This window comes from Vigna umbellata, chromosome 5, assembly GCF_029865625.1.
Source record: "Vigna umbellata cultivar VRB3 chromosome 5, Vumbellata_1.0, whole genome shotgun sequence".
Taxonomy (NCBI): domain Eukaryota; kingdom Viridiplantae; phylum Streptophyta; class Magnoliopsida; order Fabales; family Fabaceae; genus Vigna; species Vigna umbellata.
The window spans coordinates 12,973,443-12,990,631 of NC_142169.1; the positions used below are offsets into that span (position 1 = coordinate 12,973,443).

Consider the following 17,189-nt stretch of genomic DNA (forward strand, 5'->3'; position numbering starts at 1 on the left):
TTAAATGTTTATGATTGTCGTACGAGCGTTCCAGGGAGGAACGACTCACATATGTTGAATGTGGAAATTTGGTAAAGTATGACTGTGGGCATGCTAATGCTGGCTTGGTCCATCCTGATATTCCGTGACACTCGTCCTCACGTAGAGGAGAGTGGTTCATGTGTGGGAATGGCAGGAGGTCCTTAGTCCATAAGTTAACATGGGCGACGTAAGAAACGGACTAACCTCGGGTGGCAGCTGTCGAGTGTAATACAGTTACTACACCACTCGAGTGCAAGGACGCCTGTAGCTACACAGATTCATACAGTCCGGACGGTCAGTCTAGTATCAGGAATTGGTTTGAGTTAAGGGATCGATTTAATTATATGTTGTGAAATATTTGATACGTTGATGTGCTATGAAATGAATGATTTTACTTGAATTAAATTCAATAAGCTTACCCTGTGTTCTCTTCTTTGCGTTGTCGATCGGCTTTGTACGTCCGTCGTGTCCTTGCGATGATCATCCATGTGGATGGGAGCAGATGGAAGTGAGCTGCTGGAAGAGGCGCTGGTAGAAGAAATTTTGGAAGAGGCCAATCTGGTTGAAGTAGAGGTTAAGGTCGAGCCCTAGAGTGCTCGACAAGTGGTAGCTGCTAGTATTTTGTTTAGTCTTAGAATTTGGATACCGTCGACTATATCACATTTTGTATTGTAAGCCGTTGGACGTACTGAACCTAGTATCTTCTTGTAAGGACTGCACTGTTTTAATGATTAATGTAATTAATTCTGATTATGGTCATCACTATATTTTGGGATGTTACAATCATAAAATTCAAAAATCTGGCTTTGATACCAATTGTAAGCAATTTCCATAATTTTAATTGAATGAAAATATACAAGATCTTGAATTCTATGGTTCTCATAAATTCCCATATACAAAAATATAAAGGAAAAAAACTTACTTGGATCCATTGCAAAGTTCTCTTAGTAAATGTTTTTCATCCTTTTTAATGACTTATTGATGATATACAATTACTCGGATAAGAAATATTCCATTGTCAAAGTCGTTGTTTCTCTATCTTTTCAAGAACATAACTCTTTCATCACTTTTCACAAAAGTAAAACTGTCTATATTTTATGATATTTTACAAACTTTAATAAAATACCATAATACTCTTTTGAAGTAAGAAGAAAGCGATTAATTTTAATAACTCTAAAATAATTCTTATAACTTTAATACAATATTCTAATAATAATTACGTTACAATCTTTACATAAAAATTATTCTTTAAATTACATTAACCAAATATTAAATTAATATAATTTATCATTTCATAATATGTGCCTTGGTCTATTATGAATTCTTGAATTGTTGTTGTGATATGACTAGAGTTATTGACTCGTCATAACTCTTTTATAAAGAAGGAAACATCTGCAGTGACAAAATAACAAATATATAAATTGATTAGAACATTGATAATAGATTGTTTCATTTGTTACCCCTTTGTTTGAGGGAGTATTTTTTAGGAATTGTTTTTATTTTTCAGCTTAGATTTTATTGATTTAGACGAATTTTGATTTTGTCTTCCCATGATGTTTTTGTTTTATTTATTTTAATAAAATATTTTCACAAAGCACATGATAAATGATGATGTGTTGACTTTGTTGTAATGTTAGAGTTTCATACCGACGTTTTGGGATGAAGAAACCTTTACATAAACAAAAAAAAAAAGTAATCCGATATTACCGTGGTCATGACAAGATTAGCTGTTGAGAAAACGAAACTATTAGATAATATACGGACTCCTGCTGTGCGAATACCTTCCTAATGATGCCCACTTATATATTTTGGATTTGTTTTTGGTACAACAACCGTATGAACAATAGAACTGAAGAATGGTCATCCAGTAAATTGGATCGGATACATAACATGTCAAAATATCCTAATCCTAAGCTTATCAATGTTACAGCTTGAAGATCAGTCTAAAATCCGTTCACATCCTTGCCCATGAATTGGTAATCTTCTTAAATGTTTCACCATCTGCGGCGTTTTTTTCCATAAAAATATGCAAATGCAGCTATTGATGCGGCAATAATAACCCCAGCTGTAGCATGCCAAGCATATAATGGTTTTTCCAAAAGTAGGTCCGAGGCCCTAACCTCCACTGGGGGTGACACCGCTGGTTTCTGGCTAACTGTAACTGCATACCTCAAACCCTGTCTCTCCAGTTCAGTCAAGTCTTCAATTGCTGGCCTTAACCTAGTGACCTTAGCTATAGCTTCATACTCTTCTTTATTTCCACCTTCAAGGAAAGCCCCAACAAGCTGACCCTTGCTTACCCAGTATGCTCCAAATGCACTGCCTGACATATCTCCGAAATATACAACTTCCCCAATATTATCCCCATAAAATTGCCAAGACAATGTGAAGATTCTGGAGTAGAAAAAAGGAATGTAGTCAAATTCTCCAGTTTTGTCTGGTTCCATTATTGCAGCAACGACATGTTTTGCAGACTTCCGAGCTGAATCAACATGCTCAAGTCTTCGAGTTTCCCCAAATGCTTTGACTGGAAATGCTGCAACATCTCCAATGGCATAGACTGAGCTGTTGCTTGACTGCAACATCCCATTTACTTTGATTCCACCTTTCTCCAAAGTGAGCTGGCCTTCAAACAGACCTGTATTTGGACGTATTCCAATTCCCACCACAACCATGTCCACAGATAGCGTGCTTCCGTCTCTAAGATTAACAGCTGTAACCTGTCAAAAGATCCAGTCAGTTATAGGTTGAATCAATAGCAGATAATACTAAAACACATCAAATTGGCATTGTTCTAATCACTTTCTTCAAGGATATGGATATAGACATGGTTGGTTATCATCCTCTCAACCACTATCTACTGGATTGATGATTGAAATATCTTTTCAGGAGAATTCACTTCCACTTTGAACTGGAAAAGGTTTGGCGCAATCATCCTCCCATATTTCTTATCCGATATACAATAGAAATTTCTCAAACAACAAAGGCCTATCCTAACAGGTGTGCCAGAATATCAGCTACAAGTAACATAATGCTATTGTATCAAAACCCAAAATTTTGGACTTGTCATTTAGATCAAAGTGGTTTTAATGATTTTTTAAGAGTTTTTGCTTTCCTCCATTTTTGTTTATGGAGTTATCATTAAAATTATCAAATTTTATTATTAGGATAATATGTTTCTTTTTCCCGTATCAACACACACATCACAAGCGAGAAAATGTTCAAAAAAGAGTTTCAATACCTTCCCAGTGGAGTCAAAATCGAATGATGACAGCACAGTTCCCTTAACGAAGTTTACTCCCCTTGATTTATAATATTCTTCGTAGTAGTTTGCTATTTTTGTGGTGAATAAACGAGCCACTGCAAAATAAACAAAACATTGAGAACGCCTTTCAGTTTTTGAAGTTGTTTTCATTCATTATAGCCACAGATGGAAATTTGTTCAGAATAACTATCACAAACGACATACTCATACATTATGCGTAAATTGTGTTGACGAGTTTAAAAAAATTACTTACTGCAATGTTCCTCAGGGAAAACCATTGTCACATTTATTTTATTGATCACTAGAGATGCTGCACACTCCATGCCTATGTATCCACCACCAATGACAACAGCATTCCCTTCTGGACAAGATTGTATAACATTGACAAGCCTATTTGCATCTGCTATATCTCTTAAATAACAGACATTTTCTGCATCTGATCCACTCACCCCAAATTCTTCCAGCTTCAGAGCCTACACATTTCATTACATATGTGTTTAATATACCGTAAAGAAACTAAATGATCCACTATCTAGGTATGTTGGTGAGTTTATCCTCAAAGTATTCCAACACTAGTATTTACTATGTTTATGGAGAAGATAAGTTGTTCATTAGTTTAAACATGAAGTTCCGAGGAAGTAAAAGTTTTCCAATCTCTTTCAAAGGCAGTGATATTGGATTACAAAGTTAATGTCTATAAAAAAAAGAAAAATACTAGAAATACACAGTAAATAGCCACAACTTCTATCATTTGTCTTTCTTTTCAAGACCATGTGCCCTTTGAGAAGGCAAACTGATTATTTTAAGTATGGAAATTCTGATCGAGAGATTTGTTTTAATACCCGTGCACCAGTAGCAACAATAAGAAACTTATAACTTATGGTCTCTCCTGTTGTTGTTAAAAGTGTCTTGCGTTTCACATCAGCAGATTTAACTCCGGTTCCAAGAACTAATTCAATCCCTGAAAATAAAACAGTTGCAATTTCAAAATATTCAGACATTCAGGATAGCAACTTATATGACATTAGAAACATTAAACTAAGATAAATATTAACTACATTTCAGCAATCAGCATCATTAAATGAAGAAACTATTTGGAAATAAAAAACAGGAAGTTACTTTCTAGAAGCACACGTGAATACTAATACCCAGTTTCAATGAACAAATTATCTAGCAATGCATTGAGGTTGGTCCTTTCTTACTTTCACCTTATGAAAACTACTTATCCTATATTGGTAATGGAACCTGAAATAATCACCACTTGTAAAAAGAAAAAACCAATAATATAATGTTGTTGAGAGGTGAAGTTTAAGTTCTGCCAATAAATGCCAGAAATATATTGCCTCGTCACAATAGTAATTGCCATGGACTCAACACCACATTGAATGCAAGTGGAAATGATCAAACAAGGAAATAAATTAAAAGCAGAGATCAGAGGTGACATTCATGCATTTACATATTAAAATCCACCAGCAAACATGTACATAATTTTATTTAGCAATTCCTTGTTTCTCAATATAAAATAATTCAGCCCAAAACTAAGTTAAATTTTGTCTTCAAAGAATTTTCAGTTAGAAAATTTTGATGCAGTTAGATTGCTGGAGCTATACGGAATCAACTACTGAACTAGATCATTGCAGTATACATCAAGATGTAAGTGGAAATCATTCACTCCATTTAATCTCAAAGGGGGGAAGACAAGCAGCAAAAAATAAAAAGGAAAAGAATACATCAAGATGTAAAAACAATATAATTACCATGTTCTTTATACCATTTGGGAGTTAGCCTCTCCTCATTTGCACCAACACATGTATGAAAGGATGGAAGCCGTGCAGCAGCTGTATGTTGAAAATTTATTTCAGCAACAAGTCAATACAAAATCTTTGTGAAAAAAGCTAAGCAATGGAAGAAATAAAGGAGTCACAGAAATAAGCAGATTCATCTATCTGTACTATTTTTAACAGTATGGAAATGAAATTCACATAATGCAAGTGCCATCCTTTGCTCCTCGCCCAATCTGTTAAAAGACTGAGAATTTGAAATGGAAAAGGTATGTATATATTATTCACTGTAAACAGAGCTATTACACGGAACAGTATTCTCCGGTAATCACAGAGGCATGCTACGCCAGAGAATGCAAAGCAATTCTGTGAATATTATATAAGAAACCCACAGAATGCCAAAATCTCCCTTCCCTACAAGGATCCTTACACGGGACAGATCCCTTCCCACTAGCTGACTAACTGACAATTTCAGTCCCTAACTTTAATCATTTCCCTTCCTACACTTTCTTATAAATATATATGCAGAATCTTAGGCCGATGTGTCTCAGATTTATTGGCTATTAAACTCCTGAGCCCAACCACAAAATCCTCCAATTTGAACCAGTCAAGTTCAATTATCCATACGTATAAATATCAGATTATTTTGAAAAATAAATAGGCGATACTGTACACAAGGAACCAAAACTAAATAATACAGTTACTGTTCTACAAAAGGTAAACAAAAATTACGAAGACCACTGCAACAAAGTTTTGATATAAGTCTCCAATGTAACAGACGGAGTTACCAGTCCCCCAATGAAGTCAGATATCTTGGCTGCGGCATTCAAATTTAAAAACAGTACAGAGATATCACTTAACAGGAAGTTAAGACTCATACAAATATAAAGGTTTCAGCCATATGCCAATAAGAGAGGGATTTTCTATTTAGACAGAAGTCCTAATTTTAGGAGATTAGATTGTTTAATGTAAGAGAAAGAGAGCATGTTGGAAAGGAAAGGATTAACTGACACAAAGAAGAGTCTATACCTTCTGGAAGCAAAAATCCTTTGCTCAATGCAGGCCTTTCATAAGGAGCAACCTGAGTCAACCATTTGAGAATGTTTAAATACTTGTCACCACGTAAAGAAGAAATAGAAATATTTGGGCTTCGACCAAAAATTAATTTTGACGTCAGTGAATGAAATATAGACAAGGTCATCAATTGAAAAGAAAAATAATCAAACTTTAATGAAATCAATCACTAAAGCAACTCAAAACCAACATTGGAAAAACAAAATTAAACACTCCAAATGATTTGAAGGTAAGAGGTGACAGCAGAAACTCCATTGTGCAAAGCAGGTTTGCATAGCCAGACCCCATAAAGCTTAAGATATTAATTAAAAAAAAAGGGAGGTAATTATTCATACCGGTTCGTCGGAAATGATACAGAGTTCACCATGAGAGACTCCTTTTTTGACGAATTCAAGAGCAGCATAGCCAGCAGCCACGCCTCCCCCAAGAATCACATACACAAAGGCTCTCCCCATTTCCCAACTTCACATCCACACAACGCAACGCAAGGCAACAAAACAAAACGCCTTCGGTTATATTTATCTTCAATTTAAAAATCGAGGGTGCTTAAATTTTTGGGAGCGCTTTCTTCCAAGACACTCCCACAAAATCTGAAGATCATGAACGGGACCCACAACCACGACGGAGATATCTGATGCGTTTACCCTAATACCCCCAAATCATACCCTCTGCAAAACTCCATCGTTTCCACATATTTTAATAAAATTATCCATTGCATATTTTTAAAGATATAAGTGATTAATGAGATATGATCCATCACAGCCATTCATCTTGTCTTACCGTGGCAATTAAGTTATCCACCATATCTACGTTGTCTTGGTACATATCAGCCATTTGATTAATTTATTTAACCCTCCTTACCTATTTCAATTTCAATGATTCAACTAAAAGATTTTTGTGCGGTGAAAATTAAAATAAATAAAAATTATACGTTCTTAAAATCTCATATATATAAGTTTAGATAAAATGATTTTCTTATATTGAAATTCAATAATATATAATAAATATTTATCAATAATATACGGAAAAAGAAAATAACTAATATTTTAGACTTATTTTCTATTTTATTAAAAAAAGTTATACTACATTTTTTTAAATTTGATTTTTATCAATTTGATTGATTTTATGATCGATTTAATGTCTCTGTCAAATTTGTTATGGAATTATTTCTCGACAATATCAATTTTTAAAAGGGTGACATTTTATAATTTATGAATCTCTGATATTTTGTTTCTACTAAAAGATTAAATGAAAACTTATGTTCATAGTTATGTTTCTCGGAGATTTATTTCGATTATTGCGTATTCGTTTTTTAATAACTAAATTTCTTTGATACGAGTTTTTCTTCCGGTAAATGTACCATATGCTCAATCACAGTCAACAACTCCATGTGATCGGATGATCATCAAAGACCACTAAGGCGCGACAGGAATAACCGACATCACAAGTGTAAATGATTAATTTAAAGAGATTAAGATAAATTGTGTTTAAAGATATTGGATCGGGATTGGGCCAAGATTAAACTATCGCTAATCCTAGGTCCATACTAAAAAACTATAAATATAAGTCAAAGATAAAAGGTAGGTAAAGACAATTACTGTGCATTTATTATTGTCATTGTCATATTGGATTACCGAACGATTCAACTACTGACTTTGGCATCAGAGTGTCTTTAACAAGTACACCCCCGGGCGGACGAGCAAACAAGAGGTGCATGGAGCGAGACCGGACGGCGAGGAAGGACAAATTGTAAAGGTATACAATAACTCAACCCCATAACCGAAACATTTTAGCGCCCATCGTGGGGTCGAGTTGCTTGATAAGCCCAATGGTGACCACGTGAAACATGAGCATTGACGAGCCAGCAAAAATGATCCGGATGTTGCAATAGAAAATGGAGGAGATGCAACAATGCCACGAAGCGGAACTCATAGCTGTTAGGGCAGAATGCTCGACTCGGATTGTCCAAGAGAAGGGATCGGAGGCAGGTGAGAAGGAGGGAGAGGAGCACGCTAGGGAGCGCGACAAAGCCACTCTGGAAGACAAAACCGAACATAGCAGTATGCCGGACAAGACATGGAAACCAACTGAGCTGGGAGTCGATGGGAGTAAGGCCAAATCTGTCCATGCTAAAAGTGTTGCCGTAAACAAATTATTAATAGTAAAGATCGAGAGCTCGTCCATCCTACTTCCCTTTGTCCAGGAAATCATGGATGTCCACATATCAGAACAATTTGTCCCGCCCAATTCAAGATATACGACGGGACAACAGACCCAGAGGCCTACATCAAGACCTTCATCAACACGATGGCGTTCCGCACAGGCAATGACGCCATCTGGTGCCGAGCGTTTTCCCTTTCCCTAGAGGGGGAGGCGATGGAATGATTCAATTCACTTCCTCCCAACTCCATCGAGAATTTCACAGGATTGCAACGCATGTTCAACCGTCAATTTGCGACTAGTAGTACTCAGGACTTGACCATCTTCGAGTTGGTAAACCTAAGGCAAGGGAAGGAGGAAACTTTGAAAACATTCATGGATCGTTACCAGAAAACTGTACGACAGGTAAAGGGGTTAAGCCCGGAACTCGCCCTCTAGTACGTTCTCCTCGCCTTCAAGCCAGGGCCTTTTAAGGATAACATTTGCTGGCGAGCTCCTAAAACCATGGAAGAACCGCGAGAGAGGGCAGCCGATGAAATAAGAGTAGAGGATATGAAATAGTCATATAAGAAGGAGGGCCAGGAGATCAAAGGAGATAAGACCGACGGGAAGAAGTCGGACGGTCAACCTGGAAAGCCCAAAGGGTTCAAGCAGCGAGAACAACCTAGCGGACCACGATTTCAGCAGTATACCCCATTGAACATTCCTCGAGCAAGAATATTGCAGGAGGCCTTGAGCGCTGACGTAATCCACGAACCAAAGAGACAACCTACACCGCCCGGGGTAGACGACAACAAACACTGTTCATACCACAAAAACATGGGTTACACCACGGAGGAGTGCGTGACCTTGAAGAACATGATTGAAGAACTGATCCGAGCGGGACAATTAAAGAAATACGTGAAGGTTGACCGTCCCGAGGCACCATTACAACAACCGCGAAGTCCCCGGCGGGCGAGTCCACGAAGGCCGGAGAGGCATGAAAGATCGAGGCATGGTAAGATAGACCACTCTCGGTCCAAAAGGCGGAGAAGCTAGATTTGCAGCAAGAGCCACAACCGCCCCTTATGGGAAGACATTAACACGATATTAGGAGGATTTGTGGGTGTGATGGACAAATTTATGAACACCAAAATATGATGTCACAAACTTGTTTTACAATCGGCAAGTATGACCGAATCGTTTCAAGTAATAAACTTGGTAAGACCAAGTATCGTTCTCCCAAAGGACTCACGGCCTAGTTTAGTTATGTGATTTGTTGATTAGCTAGGACTTAAGAACGAAATAATTGGATTTTTAATATGCAAAAGACGAAATTAAACATGTATGCATGAGGTTGATCAATGGCAAAAGCAAAAGACACGCACTTTCAATGAAAGATATATATGAATATGTTGTTGGGGTTCAATTTCATCTTATCCACTCTCATATATTTTAGGAATTCAACATTCAATTCATCATTGTTAATGCACTCTCTAAATACCTTTCAAGAAGGCTTCTCCCTAATTACGAGTTCATACGATTCCTAGCATTCCTAATAATTAGTTTATTTAGCACAGGAGCTTAAGGCAACCAATATACTTATTGGGAGAAATTCCCCGGATCTAGACTTCCCCGTACGTTCCCGTATCGACAAAATCAATAATCATGCATTGAATGAGTTAAACAAAGCAAGCATTAAGCAAAGAGGAAAAGCCCTAACTAATGATGAAAGAAAGCATAAATCTTAGATTAAGATGCAAGCACAAATTCCATATATGAGAGCTTCAAAAGATTACATTGATTCCCCAACAAACATACAAGGTTTAGTTCACCATATTCATGGTGAAACTAGATGAATAATAATGAAAGAATGAAAGAGATAGAAAAACCCGAGAGAGAGAAGAGGAGAGCTGTCACCATCTCCCAATCTACCCCCAAGGGGTGAAAAAGAGAGTGTTTGCTTCGTTTCTGCCAAAGATACAAACCCTAGGACGTGCAAGTCCTTAAATAGGGCATAAAAATAACATAAAACAAGTCCAAGCCCATAAAAACAAAAGAAAACCAGTCCAAGCCCACTTAGAATGGCGCTCAGCTGTATTTTACCGCTGAGCGGTACTAGCGCATGATCCATTTTGCCCCCCAGCTGCTGTTTTGCCCCTCAGCGCTGATTTCGGCACCCGAAAAGTGCCGCTCAGCGGTATTTTTCCGCTCAGCGCCACTCGGTCAGACTTTTTCTGCGTTCTAGTTGGTTTTTCAGCATTCTGGTTGACTGGTTGACTTTTCTGGTTGACTGGTTGACTTTTCTGGTTGACTGGTTGACTTTTCTGGTTTCTGGTTGATTTTTCAGCACTCCAATCATTCGATATTTCAATTCTTCTTTCAAATCATTCAATTAGCCTACAAAATCAAGGGAATCTTGCACAAAACCATTAAATTCACTTTCAACTCTCTTATTCTCAAAACTAAAGCAAAAATATGAGTTCAAGCTAGTTTCTAAGTCTTAAAGGTTGCTTTTGGTATCAAATTTAAGCATAAAAATAACGGTTTTTCAACCGTTATCAGGGTGGGGGTTCATCATCCGCCCAAAATGACATGTGCGAGCCTTGCAATCCTTCCACGCGGTGGACAAGCCGCGAAGAACAATGCCGCCCACAACCTTCTCGGACGACTATTTCCACGCCCCCGACCCCAACCAAGATGACCCTATGGTAATTACTGTAGAGATTGCTCGCTATAGTGTCAGCAAGTTGTTGGTTGACCAGGGAAGCTCAGTGAGCATCCTCTACTGGAAAACATTCCAAAAGATGAATATCTCGGACGACCTGATCGTCCCGTATAACGACCAGATAGTTGGCTTTTGCGGGCGAGAGAATAGACACTCAAGGCTATGTGGATCTGTGCACTCGACTTGGAGTCGGTCGGGATAATGAAGAAAAGAGGGTTAAATACTGTTTAACCCTCGGCAAGTGTAACCGAATCGTATCAAGTAATAAAACTGGTAAGACCAAGTATCGTTCTCCCAAAAGACTCACGGCCTAGACAATTATGTGATTTGTTGATTATCTAAGACTTGTAAAACCAATTCTTTGAGATTTTAAATGCAAATTACTGAAAAGTAAATATGAAGGCATGTATTGATCAATGGAAAAGAAGAAGCAAAACAAGTGAATTGAAATATATGATGAGTATGTTGTTGGGGTTTTTCAATTTCATCCTTATCTACTCTCATGTATTCAATAATTCATCTTTCTTCATTAATGTTAATGCCACTCTCTAAATTACCTTAAACCTAATGTCTCGGCGAAGAAAGCCTAATCACAATCACTAATTTACAATTTCTTGTCTCCCTAGCAATTATTCATGCATTATAAAGCACAAAAGCTTAAAGGCAACCAACCATCATATTCCTATGTCTAGGTTTATTCTACTATTGGGAGAGATTCTCCAGGTCTAGATTTCTCCGTATGTGTCCATATCAACAAAATCAATTATCATGCTATGAATGAGTTAAACAATGCAAGCATTAAGCAAAGGAGAAAAACCCTAACGATTATTGAAAGAAAGCATATACATTAAAAAACAAATTCAATACATGAGAGTTTCAAAAGGATTACATTGATTCCCCAACAACAAAAGAAGTTTAGTTCACCATATTCATGGTGAAACTAGATGAAATGCAATGAAAGAGTGAAAGATAAAACCCTAGAAAGTTGAGAAAGGAGCTGTAACATCCAAAATCCTCCTCCAAGGGATGAAAGAGTGTGTTTCTGCTTCGTTCCAGCCAAAGATACTAACCCTAGGAACACTAAAACCTTATATAGACTTCTAAATATTACAGAAAAGTAAGCCCAAGCCCATAAGAATGACGCTCAGTGCTAAATGCGTGACTTTTATTCTACCCCTCAGTTGTAGTTTTGCCCCTCAGTGGTGACTGCGGGTCTTCAAAGTGCCGCTTAGCGGTAAATGGCGCTAAGCGGTACTTGCAGTTTCTTCCTTTTATGCACTTTTTCTTCCTTTTCTGAATCCAACTTCTGGCTCCTTCACTTATTTCACTCAATTCATCTTAAAACCTGCAAAAACAAAGAAATCAAGCATAAAACCTGTCCAACTCTCTTATTTCCAAAACTTCAACAAAAACATGATTCCAAGCTAGTTTCTAAGTCATAAAGGTTGTCTTTAAGGTCAAATTTGAGTATAAAAATAACAATTTTTCATTTTTTATCACAACCCCAGACTTAGAACTTTGCTTGTCCTTAAGCAAACAAGATGTAACTCAATCTTCCACTAATCCATACAATGGTTCACCACATTCAAAACTTCTTTTCTCAAGACAAATAAATACTTAAATCAGCTCATCAAAAGAATTTAATTAAGATGCACACATGCTTTAGTGTTCACATAATCCCATATTATCTAACAAATGCTATTCTCATGAATGATCAATCAACTAAGCATAGATGAAATTATGTGTTCATGGAATTTGTCCGCACTAGAAAAAATGTTTCACTCAAACACACAAGTGTATAAGAGGTCACTCATTCACTCTACTGTCACAATGTCACATGAATTAACTTTGTCGTTCATTTAACCACAATCAAACACATTCACAAGTAAGTGTCATCACAAGGACTTTTCTATGGCTTATAATGTGGTTGCACTAACAAGAAAATTGGATTTTCTAGATCACAAAATCCTTGAGTCAAGTGAATCATCTAAACAAAACCATTCTTCCTTCTTCCCAACTTTCTTTTGCATTGAGCCTTTCTCTTTTTCTTTCTTTTCTTCCTTTTTCTTTTTATTTTCACATGCTTAGCTCTTGGCTCAATGCTTGTTATTTTTCCTTTCTAGACTTCCCAACAACACCAAACTTGAATATTTATCAATACCACAATACATCTTCAACTCAACTCAAGGTAAAACTTTTTCAAAAAGGGTATTCTAATCATGTTCAGGGCTAAGGGTTCAAAGGATGGAACACATAATGTTCTCTTTTAATGGGCTAAAATCATGCATTTTGGCTAAAAAGGGTTACCAACAAATGGCCCTGATCATATGACACATACAAGCAAGTGATTCAATCATAGAAAACCTGGGCAAAGTCATTCATGCTTTCAAAATAATAGCATTCAATCAAAAACTCTAGATCTCAAAACCTCACATATAGGCTCATTTAATCATTCCACATACACATCCTGCTTAGCATCATAATCACAATCATTACATCATGCATCTGTTCACATAGTTTGTGAACAACCACCTGTATATCAGCATCTTATGCAACATCTCAACATCAATCAATATCAAAGCATCATCAAGCAATACTCATCACACGCAAATCAATATCAAACCATTGCATCAGATATAAGTCTCAAACTGAGTACATCAACACCTATTCTAAAAACAGAAGCAAAATAAAGTTCACAATAAAAAAAGAAAACAAGTTAGAAAACTGGGTTGCCTCCAGTAAACGCTTCTTTAACGTCACTAGCTTGACCTAATAAGCTCATGGATCAACCAACTTCATAACTGTGGAAAGGCATTCCACTTCTCCTCCCAAATAGTGCTTGAGACGCTGACCATTTACTACCCAACTTCTCTGTGGATCACTAGCAGCTGGATCTACCAATTCAATTGCTCCATGGGGATGCACATCCTTTATTATGAATGGTCCTGACCATTTTGACTTCAACTTCCCAGGAAATAGCTTCAAACGTGAATTGAACAATAACACCTACTGCCTTGGATTAAAAACCCTTTTTATCAGCTTCTTGTCATGATATAATTTTACCTTTTCTTTATAATTCCTGGATGAATCATATGCATGCAACCGCATCTCTTCAAGTTCTAATATCTGCCTTCTACGTTTATTTTGAGTATCATAGGGATTAAAATTTAAAAATTTTAGAGCCCGCAAAGTTTTATGCTCCATCTCCACTGGCAGATGACATGCTTTTCCATAGACTAACTGAAAATGTGATAAACCATAGATGTCTTCATTGTCGTCCTATATGCCCAGAGAGCATCATCCAATTTCTGTGACCAGTCCTTTCTTGATGAAGCAATTGTTTTCTCCAAGATCCTCTTTATCTTCCTGTTAGACACCTCAGCTTGCCCATTTCTCTGTGGATGATAAGGTGCAACCACCTTATGCCTCACACCATAATGTTTGAGTACTTTTGCAAGCTGAAAGTTGCAAAAATGAGATCCTCCGTCACTAATAAGTACTCTTGGAGTTCCAAAGCACGAGAAAATTTGCCTTTTTAGAAATTTAATCACAATGCTAGCATTATTCTTGGGACAAGCCAGGGCTTCTACCCATTTACTCACATAATCCACCGCCACCAATATGTATTCATTATTGAAAGGTGGTGCAAAGGGCCCCACAAAATCAATACCCCAACAATCAAAGACTTCAACCTCTAAAATGCCTTGTAATGGCATCTCATGACGTCTTGAAATAGCCCCACTCCTTTGACATTTATCACAATTTTTGGCATGATTATGAGCATCTTTAAACATGGTAGGCCAATAAAATCCTGATGGGAGAACTTTTGCTGCTAATCTTTCTCCATTAAAATGTCCCCCATAAGGTAAATCATGATAGTGCCAGAGAATTCCTTATGCTTTTTCATTTGTCACACACCGCCTCAAAAGATTATCTGCTCCAATTTTTAACAAATAAGGATCATCCCAAATAAACTGTTTTGCATCATGCAAAAACTTCTTCCTCTGTTGCCAATTCAAGTCTTCCGGAATTACTCCAGCAGCTTTAAAATTAGCCATATCAACAAACCATGGCCTTTGTTGAATATACAAGAGTGTCTCATCTGAAAAAGACTCATAGATTTCTTTTTCCTTACTTGTAACCTCACTATTAACTAATCGAGATAGGTGATCAACAATCACATTTTCAATCCCCTTCTTATCACGGATTTCCACATCAAATTCTTGTAATAAGAGCACCCATATAATCAAACGTGGCTTAGAATCCGACTTTGTTAAATAATACTTTATAGCCGCATAGTTCGTGTAAATGATCACCTTAGACCCAATAAGGCAAGGTCTAAATTTCTCCAAGGCGTAAACTATAGCCAGAAATTTCTTCTCAATAGTGGCATAATTTAATTGGGCATCATTCAAAACTTTGCTAGCATAATAGATGGTTTGAAATACCTTCTCTTTTCTCTGACCAAGCACAACACATATTGCGTAATCACTGACATCACACACTACTTCAAAATTTCAATTCCAATCTAGAGCTACAATCACTGGGGTCGAAACCAATTTGCTTTTCAAGATGTCAACAACTTTTAAACATTCTTCATTCATCACAAAGGGTATGTCTTTAACAAGCAAATTACTCAATGGTTTAGCAATCTTCGAGAAGTCTTTAATAAATCTTCTATAAAACCCAACATGGCCTAAAAAACTTCTAATTCCTTTTACGTTTGTTGGTGGTGGAAGTTTCTCAATGACCTCCACTTTGGCTTTATCCACTTCAATCCCCCTAGCAGAAATTTTGTGTTCCAACACAATTCCTTCTGTTACCATAAAATGACATTTCTCCCAATTAAGCACAAGATTTGTTTGAACACATCTATTAAGGACAATATCCAGATTCACCAAACACTTTTGGAAAGAATTTCCAAACACCGAAAAATCATCCATGAAGACTTCAATACACTTTTCTATGAGATCTGCGAAAATTGCCTGCAAACACCTTTGAAACGTAGCTAGAGCATTACATAACCCAAATGACATCTTTGTGTAAGCGAATACACCAAATAGACACGTGCATGTCGTCTTCTCCTGGTCTTTTGGATCTACCACAATTTGGTTGTATCCAGAATATCCATCTAGAAAGCGATAAAAGGCCTGACCTGCCAATCTTTCCAACATTTGATCCATAAAAGGAAGAGGAAAATGATCCTTCCTTATGGAATTATTTAACCTCCTATAATCAATTCACATCCGCCACCCCATAACTATCCTAGTAGGAATGAGCTCATTCTTCTCATTATAAATTATTGTCATCCCACCTTTCTTTGGCACTACCTGTACTGGACTCACCCATTCACTGTTAGAGATTGGATATATAATGCCAGCTTCCAGAAGCTTCAATACTTCTTTTCTAACCACCTCCTTCATCATAAGATTTAACCATCTCTGTGGTTGAGCAACTGGTCTATATTCATCCTCCATAAGTATTTTCTGCATGTAGTAAGTTGAGCTTATACCTTTGAGATTCGAGATTGACCATCCAATAGCTTCTTTGTTGGCTTTCAATATTTCTACCAACTTTTCTTCTTCTTCTTTAGGAAGCAAAGAATTACTAATGATGACTGGTTTCGTTCCATCTTGTTCTAAGAAAACATGCTTCAAATGTGATGGTAACATCTTTAATTCTAACTTCTTTTCTTTGACTTCTTCTTTGGTATCAATCTTCTCAAAACTAGCCTCATCCACTAGGATTTCCTTTAACGCCTCCAAATCTGTCATACACTCATCAATTATATTCTCTTCCTCTTCATTCAAATCTTCACATGCATCAATGAGAGTTTTTTCTAACAGAGAAGAACAACGCACCATCTTCTCTTGCACCATACAAACTTCATCAAGCATATCAAATTGGAAACATGCTTTGTCCTCCTTAGGGTGTGTCATGGCTTTGAATACATCAAAATTAACTTCTTCATCTTGCACTCTTACTTTAAGCTTGTCATTCTCCACATCAATTAAAACTCTAGCAGTCTTCATAAATGGTCTCCCTAGAATGAGAGGCACATCTCCATTCTCCTCCACCTCCATTATGACAAAATCCAATGGAAATATAAATTTGACCACCTTCACCAGCACATCTTCAACCACCCCATACGGATATTTAAGAGACTTGTCCGTTAATCGAA

The 17,189-nt window shown here is 37.0% G+C and overlaps 1 protein-coding gene across 1 annotated transcript; it reads right to left on the reverse strand.

Moving 5' to 3' along the window:
• Positions 1-1,749: 1,749 nt before the first annotated feature.
• LOC124848978 (monodehydroascorbate reductase 4, peroxisomal) lies at positions 1,750-6,803 on the reverse strand. Its single transcript, XM_047326807.2, has 7 exons — positions 6,477-6,803; positions 6,097-6,148; positions 5,044-5,124; positions 4,129-4,247; positions 3,540-3,759; positions 3,263-3,381; positions 1,750-2,741 (listed from the first exon to the last, which is right to left on the reverse strand). The coding sequence occupies exons 1-7, from the start codon at positions 6,594-6,596 to the stop codon at positions 2,016-2,018; spliced, it is 1,437 nt and encodes a 478-aa protein (XP_047182763.2). The 5' UTR covers positions 6,597-6,803; the 3' UTR covers positions 1,750-2,015.
• Between the last annotated feature and the right edge of the window lie 10,386 nt (positions 6,804-17,189).

Bases quoted from the DNA above. Each gene is read 5' to 3' on its own strand.
- LOC124848978 (XM_047326807.2), bottom strand. From the start codon at position 6,596: ATGGGGAGAGCCTTTGTGTATGTGATTCTTGGGGGAGGCGTGGCTGCT. The intron at 3,760-4,128 runs GTATTAAAACAA...TGAAATGTGTAG, and splicing joins TTGTTGCTACTGGTGCACGG to GCTCTGAAGCTGGAAGAATT. The intron at 2,742-3,262 runs GTATTGAAACTC...ATCTTTTGACAG, and splicing joins ATTTTGACTCCACTGGGAAG to GTTACAGCTGTTAATCTTAG.